This window comes from Psittacula echo, assembly GCF_963264785.1.
Source record: "Psittacula echo genome assembly, chromosome: 1".
NCBI lineage: Eukaryota > Metazoa > Chordata > Aves > Psittaciformes > Psittacidae > Psittacula > Psittacula echo.
In genome coordinates, this window is record NC_137735.1 from 113,659,465 (window position 1) to 113,672,553 (window position 13,089).

The window sequence follows — 13,089 nt, forward strand, 5'->3', positions numbered from 1 at the left end:
AGCCCAGCTGCACCGTGCTATGCTGCTGGGGAACGTGGTCAGCTACTGTTGTGGTGAGCAAGGGAGGGGTCATGCTCAGGTGGAGGTTTCAGGCACACTGCTCCTGCTGAACTGGTGCAGTTGATCTCAGCTATGCCTGCAATTGCAGTTGAGACCATTGCCATGGGACAGCCGTCAAGTAAGTGCATTCCATTATTCTTTCTGGATTTTCCAGTTCACATGGTTCACAACCAGTGGAACTGGTTAACCACTAAGCAAACAACAGAACCTTCGCTTTCAAAGAACAACAAAACCAGCTGTGAAATAGGGAAGAGGAAAAGGACTTGCTTTATCAAACAACCTGTCTCTGCCTCCTCATCAACAGCCCTTTGGCACACATAGTAGCTATTAAAGTCGTATTTAAGCAACAAGGTTCTGTTCGGACAGATATGTTGGGACTATAAACTCACTCCAGTTGTGCGAGTATGAAATCCAGATTGGGCTTCAGCTTGTCACCAAGGGGGTAGTCCAGAATATATTTTAAGTAAATCTGGAAAGAAAAAACACCACCACAGAGAGAAGTTACAAGAAACATTCACAAAAGCTTGTAAAAAGGTTATGAAGAAAATTCAGTCATGGAGCAACAAGTTTATGAGAATCATCCCTTTTATCCTGTTCCTAGTACACAAGTGGCCAACATCTGCTTCCAAGCTCTGTGTTCAGAACCGTACCTGCAGGTGTTTGACATCTGCCAGATCAGTCTTTAGAGTATTACTGTGATTTGCACAGGCTTCTGTTAAGAGAGATTCTGCATCCTTCAGAATTCATCCTGTAACTACGGAAATGCTCTATTTGGTTACGCACTGCTCCTGCTGCATGTGTATCCTAATGCCTGAAATGAAGCAACCAATTCTTCCCTTTTGATTGCTTTTAGCTTGGAAAGAATGAAGATGCAGTAGGAAGGAATCACGGATTTGTGGCAAATTCTCTGCTGCTGGGATCCAGAAAAGGGCATGGCTCATCATTACAAGGGCCTAAAAGCTTCTGAAGGAGGTACTATGTCACTGCTGCTGAGCAGGCTCTTGCCCTCTACTCGGCACTGGTGAGGCTGCACCTTGAATACCGTGTTTGGTTTTGAGCCCCTCACTACCAGAAAGACATTGAGGTGCTGGAGCACGTCCTGAGAAGGGCAACAGAGCTGGTGAAGGGTCTGGAACATAAGTCCTGTGAGGAATGGCTGTGGGGACTGGTGGTGTTTAGCCTGGAGAAAAGGAGGCTCAAGGGAGACTTTGTTGCTCTCCACAACTAACTGAAAGGAGGTTGTAGTGAGGTGGGTGTCGTTCTTTCCTCCCAAGTAACAAGCGATAAGGCAAAGAGGAAATGGCCATGTGTCAGGACAAGTTTAGACTGGATATTAGGAAACATTCCTTCACAGAAAGGGTTGTCAAGCACTGGAACAGGCTGCTCAGGGAAGTTGTTGTCATTCCTAGAGATATTTAAAGGACGTGTAGATGTGGTGCTATAAGCAAGCAGTCTGTGATTCTGCTATGCGCCAGTCACAAGAACTAAAGACAGACAGGTAACAGGGGAAATAAGGATTAGTAAGAAGGGAAAATGGGGTTAGGGGTTCAGCAGGGCTAGGGCACATGTCTGTTAGATCTGAGATGGACACTAAGCCCTCTAGCCTGTTAAGACAGCTGGAAAGGAAGTAAGATGACTCCATTCTACCAACCTGTCTGCACTGGACTCGCACCGGTTCACTCTGACCCGTGATGGCCAGTTGGGCAACTTTCTTCAGCACATCATCAATTTCAGGCACAATCAGCTTCCTGGATAAAATAGCCTAGAAATGTGAAAGCACAGCTGGAACCATGTCATTCTGCTTGCACAGCATGAGATACAGTACTATAAACTGGGACTACAATGGTGTCAGGTAGTACATTAACACTGACTTTTTCACACCTTCAAACATAGCCAGAGCAACTTTAAAAAAAAATAAATGGTGGCTTTCAAATCCACATCTGTTTCTGTTTCTTTTGGATGACGCAGAACACTCAGTGTAATGATCACAGATGTTGACTCTTCAGTAAAAATGAACTCGGATCCAAATGGATCCTCATATGCACGTGTATAAAATAGCATCCCAAAGAATTTTAGAGTGACAAATTAAACAGAAAAGCTTTGCTGCTTGCTCCTGCTACCCATAACAGAGAGCTTTAACACGATTCTATGGCCTGTTCCTGACACGAGATAGGAGGGAGAATCCTGCCATTCCAGTGGTTCACAGAACCCATACACATTACCTTGAGAAGACCAAAGGCAGTGGCCTGGCGTGACGAATCATAAATGTCTTCTTCAGCAAAGCCAAGCAACACCTGGAGCTGTTTGCTTGTTATCTGACTCTTTGCATTCTTCACAAGTATTGTTACACACTACAGAATCAAATTGTACATTGTCAATACACATGCAGTGCTATCAAACACAAGCCTACACCAAAGCCTGACTTTGTTTGTACCACTTAAGCTTGAAAAGACAAACTGCTGCTCTGAAATATGCAGCTAACACTGTTCTCATCACATTTTCCTTTCAGCTGGCAATTCTGAGGCAAAAACGGAATGCAAGCCAACACACAAATTCAGACTTGTCCTTGAAATGACCAGGGACGCTCACAGACATGAGCCGTGATGCAAGAACACAGGAAGAGAAAAAACTCTTCTGGCACTGGCATTCAGCATGAATTACTGTAACTTTCCCTTACGATCATGAAGCTGTAATTAATTTAGCAAAGTATTTAGAAGATATCTACAGGAAGACACTGCATACTCTAAGTGTAGTTATTACTGCTAAAAACTGCCCCCTTCCCTTGTCTCACTTCAGTTGCCAGGGCTTACTCCAATGAATTATGTTAAAAGCAAGCTATTCAAGTACAATACTGACACCTCTCAAAAGACAAGGTGGTAACAAGATACTATTATAAAAGAAGAATGCAAATATGCTTTTATAAAAACACTTCTTCAGATCCAAGCTGTGCATTTTTGGGGGGTAACTTTAAGTCTGCACTTGGGAAAGAATCAGCAAGGCCACACTTCCCCTGCTATCTTGTGATTTCCGGACTACCTCCTCCAGGGACAGCTGCAGAAGGGATGTACAGTTGGAAGACTCTCATTCTATAAAGTTAATCCTAAATTAGGAAAGAGCAGAGCTGGGTCTGACTTACTTTGAAACAGCTCACAACCAGGTGGAAATTCTGGCCTTTGGCTATTCCTGTCTTGGCAAATTCTTTCAGCAAGAGGAAAAGCTGTTTGATCAGTGGCTCCAGATTTGTACTGATAGAAGGCAAAGGGAACTTCAAAATCCATACCAAGCACTGCAGAGCCCCAGTTATCACCTGTAAGAAAGAACCAAAGGACAGCACATGTGTACAATGACAGTGAAAGAACACTTTTCTCACTGTGTTACAGACAGGGCAGGCTATTTGCAGCTCTGTTAAAAGGCAATTAGCTAACAAGATCAACCTCTTTCAAACCACTTGTATATAATACAAAAAGTTGCTGAGTTCTAAAACCACTATCTACCACTCCCTAATTCTCTAACTTTGATTTTACTAGGTAAAGACATTAATACTATGATGATGGCAGCCACTCTTTCTGAAGTGGAGGTGCCTTCAAGGCATAGAAGTTGCTCTGCCAAAAACCCAGGTCACCTGAAATCCCTGCTCCAGGTATCTGACAGCATATGAGGCATGCCTTCCATTCCCAGAAAATGCAAGATCTAACAGATCCCCTCCTAGGCTCTCACTCAAACCTAAAACTGACCAACAAACAGGCTGCCTATGGTGCTGACAATAAAGACATTGGAGTTGGATCAAAAAACCCCACAGCTGTGGCAACACTGTTTGCAGCAGCCACAGGACCTCATGAACCTCCTTCACAAACAGTGTACGAAGTCTACAAAGTCCTTGTATGAACATGCTCCAGGAGAACTGGTTCATACTTGAATCTGCAGCACTAGGGACACACCATTCAGTCCTCCATCAGCAACAATCCTTCTTCCCCCTTGGGATAATATGTCCTCAAACAACTTAATCTGCACATCTATGAAATAAGCTTTGAAAACTGGACGGTCTTCTCTTCTCTTGCAGATCAACTGCAAGATGACATTTGTGGGCAGGACCTTTCTTAGTATAATAGACAGAATAGCAGATTTCAGCTTGGAACTGTACCTTGACATCCATAGATTTCAGGCAGTCTAGAAGCAGCAGAACAAAAGGGTCTAACATTTCCAAAGCATGCTCCTCAGAAGAATTCACTTTGGACCTCTTCAGGCTCATGTGCAGCAGCTGGCGTAGAAAACACAGGACATTCATCTCAAAGTCAGGCTGGGCCTCAAATAAGTGAAGTAAAGTTCCACACTGTTTCAGGTTATAGTAGAATTAATGCCCTATCCCATTCTACTATCTGCAACAAGCTGAGCACTTTTCATAGCTCTCTAAGAGGCACCACTGGAGTTAAAGCACACAAAACAAAGTTAAGGCTAGCGGCTGTGTTGTTAAGACAATATATCCACAACACCTTGCTTTGAACACTCTTAACATCAATTCTGACTGCAAAGCTTTCTATCTGAGGAGATCCTTACCCGAAGTCCTGAATCGACCAAGATATACGTGTTAGTCCTGCTGCTGACACGTGCTTTCTGCCCCCCTCTCGTAGGAGTGGGCTGGAGCAGCAGGCAGCTCTCGGGTTGCAGCCGAGGATCTGGAGGAGGGGCAACTTGTTTTCTGGAAAAGAAAATATTCAGATTTCAACCCTCTACTCAACAAGCTTCTGTTAGGAGTGAAGGGAGCTGGACTGTGCTCAGCTGCTACCCATACACAGCAAGCAAAAGGAGGTTACAGCCAGAACACAAGGAAATAAAATAAACTTGAGAGCTGCATGGCAGATGGGACTCTCAAACTTGAGAACAGTATCACTATTACAAAGACAACACTGATTTGCATAACATCCCCACTTTTTTTTCCGTTAGTGGACCGAACACCTTTAGTAGTTCCTTCAAGCAAATGTACCTCCTGCCATTGCCCACTGCACTTCATTTGCTGATATTTACTTCAATTTCTGATGGCTTACAAAAACTCCAAGGAGTCTGCCAACAGCTGTCAGATCATCGAGCAAGCTGGCCTACATAACACAGGAAATGCAAGGCATCCAGATCCAGCTCTGAGCAGTGACACCACCAGACAGAGGAAATCCAGTGGTCCTCCTTGACTTCTCCACCAGCAAAGTGATCAAGTGACAGCCCACAGTTCTTTTCATTCTTGACTCTATGGAAATATACAGGATCCCAAATGCCTCTTACAAAGCTGTTTGTAGCTCACTTCTAAACACTGACCCTTGTCTCTTCATCCAAACACCCAAATGCATATACGGGCTTACCAGATGGTGAAAAAGCCTCTCTGAAGGCCCTGAACACTTGTAGGAATACACTTTCATGAGTTCAGCAAGTGTTAACTTCCATTTCCAAGCTTTCTTCTTGCCTTCTGACTGCCTAAATCACTTACTTTAAAAACAGAAGGCAAATGAAAGCAAGGAAACTCTCACACATTTGATCGGTTGGATTTGAGAGCTGCTGTTTCTGCAAGCAAACCTCCCAATTGATAACAGACCACCCAGACAACATCCTGGAACTCACTTGGCCTTCTCAGTGAGCAGAGGCAGGTTTTCACTGATGAGACCATGACTGAGCAGGAGAAGGGACTCTGCGTTCATGTCTGTATTGAAAATCAGCCCTTGCATGATGTGACGCAGTGCTTCATGCACCTTCCGAACTATCTTCAAGCTTGTGGTACTCTCCAGAATCTGCAAAGGCACAATAATGAGAGTCAGGAGGGCAACATGAGGGCAATGGTTTGTGATCTGTATTCAGAAATCATGGGAAAAGCCAGAACAATTTGTCTCTCATCACATGCTGTCCTAAGTCCCCAGCTCTCTACATGAACAGCATTCCATCATCTCAGCTCAACCCAATCGTGTCTTCCTTTCTCTCCAGCCTCTTCTCAGCCTTCAACCAGTTTACCTATGGCCACCAGGACACTCCAGAGCTCATAAGCAAACCACTGGACTCTATTTTTGTGTGAGCTTGCACTCTGCTCAAAAAAACTCAACTCTGAAAAGCAACTACTGCACATGGACTGACCCTGAATACATTTTGGTGACACCTCCTTCAAGACCAAACCAGAGAGCAGCCATGCAGGACTTTGGAGCTCCAGAGGAAATAAGAATTGGCAGAAGGAGAGGACATGGAGAACTCATAGTGGGATGTTTCCTCTCTAGCAGGGGTTGAAAGCCTCCCAGAATGCCATTTTCACCTTATGACCTGGGTGCCTACTGCTTTCCAAAAGAAAAATGGGAACTTAAGAGCAGGATTATATAGGTAATTTCACAGTAGCCACCTGGAGGCTTTAGAGTTTCTTTCAGACCATATAGAATTTAGGGTGCTCAGAGCTAAGAAAGACTCTGGCTGACTTTTCTTACCTCTTTCAGTGGCAGAATAAGTTTTGTCATCTGGCCCTTTCCTATGAACTTTCCAAGGATTTCATAGGAATCATAACTCTTGTTCTTGCGCGCTTCCATGACCTTGGAGACAATTCCCTTCACTTCCTTCTCTTCGGCTACATTCCCAAACAACTCTTGGTTGAAAATCTTTGGAAAACAGGCAAGAGAAGTGAATGAGAGAGGCAGAAAAACAGAGCCAGATTCTCCAACAGCAGCAGAACACCATGATTTTTCCTCACTAACAGAGAAAAATAATTCTCCAGGTTTCCCACAAATCATGTCTAGGTTTCCTTTGTCAACATAAAACACTCCAGTTCAAGCACACCAGATGAGAATGCTTACCTGTGGTGATGTGATACAAGGAGGTCTGACTTCAGTCAGATCAAAACATCCAAATATACCTCATCTGGGTGGTCATCTGAGCTCCTGGGCACCATCAGCCACATTGACTAGATGTCTGTTGACTTGCTCAGCCATTTAGAGTACACGCAAACATAGCCAGGTACCTTAATCTTGAACCCCTTCCCTCCCAGGATGCAGTGCTCAGGACTGTCCGTGTATACGGGTGAGAATGTCTCAAGTCCCGTCTTGTTTGGTGAAACAGGACAGGGGCACTGCTGTTTTCAGTGAACTTGGCAGATGTGCAAGTAGGTGAACTTCAGCATTGCACCTTCCACCCTTCTCCCAACAAAACAGCAAAACCAATCCAACTTTTAAATAGGATTGGACAAAAACAGATGTTGGTGCTTTGGCATCTATTTATGTGCTATCTGAGAATGAGAATCACAATATGAACAGTTACTTTTTTTTGTCTTTTTGTCTTAATTTAATTCATCCCTTTTGCTTTCTTGCTGTCAAGGCCATGAGGATAAGACTATTTTGATAAGGATAAACAACCCTAAGTTTCATGGGTTCAGTGCCTTGTGTCCAGCATTGCAAACAATTTCCAAAGTGAACATTCTTCTGTCCTTTTTCTGTGTGTTGTTAATTTAACATGAAAAGTAACGAGCTTTTTTACCTTTGAAAACTAGTCAAAGCTAGGCTACAATATAGTCCTAAGATAGGTGTTTCACATTTTTTTACCTACAGAAACATAGCAACCATAGCTTTTGTAATTGCAGTGTGCATCAGAAGGTACAGGAATTCAATTTCCCTCTTGGTCTTGGTTAACACACCCTGAAGTTGTGAATCTTTTCTGTTCTCTCATCATACCCACTCTTTGAATTCTGGGGTAAAGATATCTGGCAGGGTTTCACTGGAATAGAAGATCACAAGGATGATCAGGGGACTGGAGCACCTCCCATATGAAGACAGGCTGAGAAAGTTGGGGCTGTTCAGCCTGGACAAGAGAAGGCTGCGTGGAGACCTCATAGCAGCCTTCCAGTATCTGAAGGGGGCCTACAGAGATGCTGGGGAGGGACTATTCATCAGGGACTGTAGTGACAGGACAAGGGGTAACGGGTTCAAAATTAAACAGGGAAAGTTTAGATTGGATATAAGGAAGAAATTCTTTACTGAGAGGGTGGTGAGGCACTGGAATGGGTTGCCCAGGGAGGTTGTGAATGCTCCATCCTTGGCGGTGTTCAAGGCCAGGTTGGATGAGGCCTTGGGTGGCATGGTTTAGTGTGGGGTGTCCCTGCCCATGGCAGGGGGGTTGGAACTAGATGATCTCAAGGTCCTTTCCAACCCTAACTATTCTATGATTCTATGATACAGCCCCAAATATACTTAGCATCTCTACAATGGGTCTGCTCATGCCTCTTTCTTTGCCGCACACACACATACTCAGCCCTGTTTGCTGCAAAGTCTGAGGAAATCTACACAGAACCTTCTCCTCCCAGAACATGCCAAGGCACTCCACAATGGTGTTTCCTTCAATCTTGAACAGTTTTTACCTCAATTAGGATATGTAAGCAGGGGTCCAAATCACCAGCACTGAGCCTGGTAGTAAGCCCCTTCAGTAACAGGTTCACAGTGAAAGTCAACACATGGAGCTAGAGAAAAAAAAAAGGAACAGATCATGCTTCCAAACCCATGCATAGAACTCTAATAATACTGTATGAGGAAAATACCACATCAGAGACATCACAACGCACACACTGCACTTGAGCTGTCTTTACAGGAAAAAGAAGTCACTGGGAGGACAAGAATCCATATACTGGCAGCACGAAAAGGACACCTGCCCCTTCACAGGGAGAAGGGTTGGAATCTCCTCTTTCCCCAGTGCTCTTAGTGATATTTTTATGTTGGGCTAATCAGCTAATAATTCACTGTTATAGCAGCCAGAAGCTCACACTGTTCCACTGTGGTAATTCACATAGAAAATTATTCTTACCTCCAACCACTGTGGAAAGAGGAAATATAAATTAATAGAGCCTTGGCTCTGGGTCTAGGAAGCAAGACTTCAATTAGCATCACCACATACTGTCTGTGCAGTCTCTGTGGCAACTCACCTCAGATGATGCTTAGTGCCAATGACCTTACTGGAAAGATTTCCACTAATTCTTATGGGAATTAAAAAGTCATCCTTCACCTCCATACCTAAACTCTTCATTGCAAAAAAATGGAGATCTTCACTTCTTCCCTGCTTAGACTCCAAGTTCTGTGGGTACAAACCCTCACCTGCCACTTGACATTACAAAGACATCAGTAGGCACTAGCAGTAGTGTTCAGCCATATTATACCAAGCTATTCTATCAGTGCAAAATAGTTTAAGTAGCACTTTGGATTCTCCTCCTAACACACAAAAAAACCTGCAGAGAGCAGAAGAGGGAGAATTTCACCATTACCTGGTATCCATGGACAAGAGTGGACTGCATCTCTTTTAAGATGTACAGAAGGTACTGCACTCCCAGCACTTCCATGATTTTAGTGAGGGTGTTACGGGCAATGTCCCGGATTTCTTGAAATTTGTTCCTCAGAAATGTGCAGACTTTCAGCAGGATGCTGGAAACAGACAGACAGCTCAGCTCACCCCCAAACAGAGTGGAACTAATTACACTGCTAGCTAAAGAAGCTGCTTTTCAGGGCTCTTCCACAACCTGAGGTCCACCCAAAGGCAGCCTTGCAGAAAGGCCTTACAGTCATACACACACTTACTGTCCTTTAAGACATTTTACCAATTGTCCTTTCTTTCTGCACATTATTCTTTCCCCAGCTCTGCCACCCCTACCCTCTGCACCTGGCTTCACACCTCTGCTCTTATTTAAGGATTTATCAAGTTCCTTTCAAACTTAAGTTTTACAGAAGTCAAATGCTGAGAGAGGAGAAAACCAGGAAACTAGAAGAACAAGTTTCCAAGATAAGTACTTAAGGATTGTTAGAACGCCCCTCTTGGATTTAGCTTTGTACTTAAAGATAGCTTGAGAAGGGTGCCTGCAGTCACTCCAAAACAATGAACAGCATTTACATTGCTCCAAAGGGATTTACCTTGGCAGGTTGGCTTCCATCACTTCTTTGGGAAGACACTGCATCATCCTGACCATTGCAAAAGCTAATGGAATACGAACTACCTCATCGTCATTCACAACGTTGGATTTCACAAGCTTGTGTTCCTCATCTCTTTTAACCTTTTTAAGAGAGCAAGACACAATGCACTTTCAATATACATTAACAAATCTGGCTTTTTCTCAACAAACTCTAGATGAGCCCAACAAGGTAAGCTCCTGTCCTCGGCTGACTACGGAAAAAACCCAGACAGCTAAAGGACAGGTGAGATGAGTCCCTGTGTTTTCAATACAGAAGCTCAGTTGGGTGCTAGCAGGTGACTGAGAACTTTTCAATAAGCTACACAAACTGACTTGTTTCACTTCTGTGGTTAAAGTCAGTTCTCAGCAGGGAAGTAAAGACACCACACTCACATTGTCCAGAGGGTCTGTGTCAATACCCATGGCACAACAAAGCAGACAAAGCCTTTTTTGTGGTTTCTCTCCAGTTTGTGTCTACTTTTTTTCACATGCTGCATTTCCACTGGCTATGAATTAGCACCCCAACCTTTACAGTTTACAGGCACAGCCTGTAAAGCACCTTTCCAAATGCCAACTCCTCACCTTTGCAACAATACACCTGTGCAATTTAGGCAAGATGTTGACCGTAACTGTATCTTGAATGTGTTTGATCAGACACTCCAGCTCCTCTTTATTTCGGGGTAAGAAAGAAACAGGTTTGGTCACTTGCTCAGCATCTTCAGATGTCTCAGCTGCTTGCTCAGGTTCTGCTGGCTGCTCAGGGAGATTCTTGCCTTTCTTTTCCTCAACCACCTCTTCTTCCCCTTCACTCTGCTCCAGCTCCATGGCTTCAGCTTCCACTGCTGGCTCAAGGTCCATGACAGCAGCTTCTGTCAAGTAATTGCCAGAAGCATACGTAAACACAGGAGGCCAAAAGATCTAGCCTTATAAGAGACTCTTGTGGTAGCTTTGTCCTGGACAAAGCTGCTACTTATCATCAGTGACAGCAAACAGTCAGAGTTGTTTTACTGGGTACAAAAGCTCTGGCATACTGGTTTCTGATCAAGGTCAAAGGAGGTGATCCTGCCCCTCTCGTGAGACCTCACTTGGAGTATTGTGTGCAGGTCTGGTGTCCTCAACATAAAAAGGACATGGAACTGTCGGAACAAGTCCAGAGGAGGGCCACCAGGATGATCAGGGGACTGGAGCACCTCCCATATGAAGAGAGGCTGAGAAAGTTGGGGCTGTTCAGCCTGGAAAAGACAAGGCTGCGTGGAGACCTCATAGCAGCCTTCCGGTATCTGAAGGGGGCCTACAGGGATGCTGGAGAGGGACTATTCATCAGGGACTGTAGTGACAGGACAAGGGGTAACGGGTTCAAACTTAAACAGGGGAAGTTTAGATTGGATATAAGGAAGAAATTCTTTACTGTGAGGGTGGTGAGGCACTGGAATGGGTTGCCCAGGGAGGTTGTGAATGCTCCATCCTTGGCGGTGTTCAAGGCCAGGTTGGATGAGGCCTTGGGTGACATGGTTTAGTGTGGGGTGTCCCTACCCATGGCAGGGGGGTTGGAACTAGATGATCTCAAGGTCCTTTCCAACCCTAACTATTCTATGATAATCACACTTAGGGCTAGGCTGATTCAATGCACTTTGAGCAGTTAGTGTTTCTACAATCAGGAGCAGAAACCTCACCGTGGTTGTCAATGGTCAGAAGTTGTTTTTCAAGTGTTTCATAGTCAAAGTGGAAGGCTTCCAGCACTGTCTCTAACAAGCTGTGGAAGGAAAACGTGAAGATAGATCAGCCCTCTGCTCAAAAAGGAGAGGCTGCATACACCAACACACAGAAAAATCTAAACAATGCTTTTTGGAGCACTTCAGACTCAGTGATACTGCAGCATAAGGAGGTTTATCCTGAAATAACAACCTGGGAAATAAAACCTGGTTGCTTTTCAGATGCATTCTGTGACCTAGCTCATTGTGAAACCTCACAGACAGCGGTACTGGAGCACTGGATGTGTACCACAGAGCAGGGACAGCCTGACAGAAGCAGAGGCTGCTAATGCTGATATGCACTCAGTGAGATAAAGCATGATAAAGTAATGGCCTGTTAATCCTTCACAGTTCCAGACTGCAAGACCATGCCCACTTTCACTTGCACATGCTCACCTCAAAGTCAGCAATCTCTCATTCCAGGGAAGAGGCTAAAATGCATGTGATGCTTCTTAAGACACTGAATTTTCCCTTAGTAGTCTTTGGAGAAACTTAGAGCAGCATTTCTCACAGTACCTACCTGACTCCTAGCTTTGGACTGATCTGTCCTGTTTGCAAGACATGGATGAAATGCTTTAAGTGGTACAAGTATGCTGACCATGAGAGATGGTGGCAGACAGCTCCAACAACTTCAACCGAGGCTGTTACCATATTTTCATGCTGCCCAAAAGATAGAAATTGACTTGCTGTTAGCATTCATGAGGAGCATGTCCCTAAACCATATTTTACTCAGAAAACAAGATCCAGATGTAATGTTTGTCCAGTAGAGGCGTTTGGAATTCAGCTCTTTTAGATCTCCTGACCACCAGGTAAACCAAACCAAACCAAACTTAAAAAGTCACAGCTCTATGAGCAGATCTCCAGATCCATGTCCTCCAAGCATTTCTGCATGCATTTAACTTTTCTCACATAACTACATCTATGGGATCACTTGTGTGAAGAACTAAAAACCAGTCAAGGTATCTATAACCACAGACACATGGGACATTGCTGGGCTACGCTGGTCAACTAGAAATGCACATCATTAACCCACTTCTGATGTGAAATAAAATGTGTTTGTTTCTTCACCAAGGTTTCAATCAACACATTTTACTGCCCACTGGTCAAACAGCAACTGCAGTCACCTTACTGCTGGGCACAGCCTGTATGGCTGCAGGTGCTGGGTCCTGTGCTTTAATTGTTTTTGCTTCAGAAGAATATTTCTTACAGTAACAGAATTAGATATTTGCTTGATCTGACATAAGCGGCTCTGCTGATCTCCTGATAGTGTGCAGGGAACTACAGAAGTGTGAAACCTTGCTTTTCTAAGTCACAAGTAGACAGCATATCCATATTGACATTACC

General features: G+C 44.2%; 1 protein-coding gene across 1 annotated transcript in view; it reads right to left on the reverse strand.

Moving 5' to 3' along the window:
* Positions 1 to 13,089, reverse strand: part of UTP20 (UTP20 small subunit processome component) — a gene marked incomplete at its 5' end in the record, with an annotated part of 64,838 nt that overhangs the window by 10,116 nt on the left and 41,633 nt on the right. Inside the window, 14 exons of the mRNA XM_080637626.1 lie at positions 450 to 529; positions 1,712 to 1,822; positions 2,283 to 2,411; positions 3,197 to 3,367; positions 4,202 to 4,318; positions 4,615 to 4,756; positions 5,665 to 5,831; positions 6,507 to 6,674; positions 8,423 to 8,521; positions 9,317 to 9,473; positions 9,957 to 10,096; positions 10,577 to 10,863; positions 11,668 to 11,747; positions 12,266 to 12,405. Coding sequence (XP_080493752.1) covers positions 450 to 529; positions 1,712 to 1,822; positions 2,283 to 2,411; positions 3,197 to 3,367; positions 4,202 to 4,318; positions 4,615 to 4,756; positions 5,665 to 5,831; positions 6,507 to 6,674; positions 8,423 to 8,521; positions 9,317 to 9,473; positions 9,957 to 10,096; positions 10,577 to 10,863; positions 11,668 to 11,747; positions 12,266 to 12,405 — 1,988 coding nt within the window. The remainder of the gene's footprint in view (positions 1 to 449; positions 530 to 1,711; positions 1,823 to 2,282; positions 2,412 to 3,196; positions 3,368 to 4,201; positions 4,319 to 4,614; positions 4,757 to 5,664; positions 5,832 to 6,506; positions 6,675 to 8,422; positions 8,522 to 9,316; positions 9,474 to 9,956; positions 10,097 to 10,576; positions 10,864 to 11,667; positions 11,748 to 12,265; positions 12,406 to 13,089) is intronic.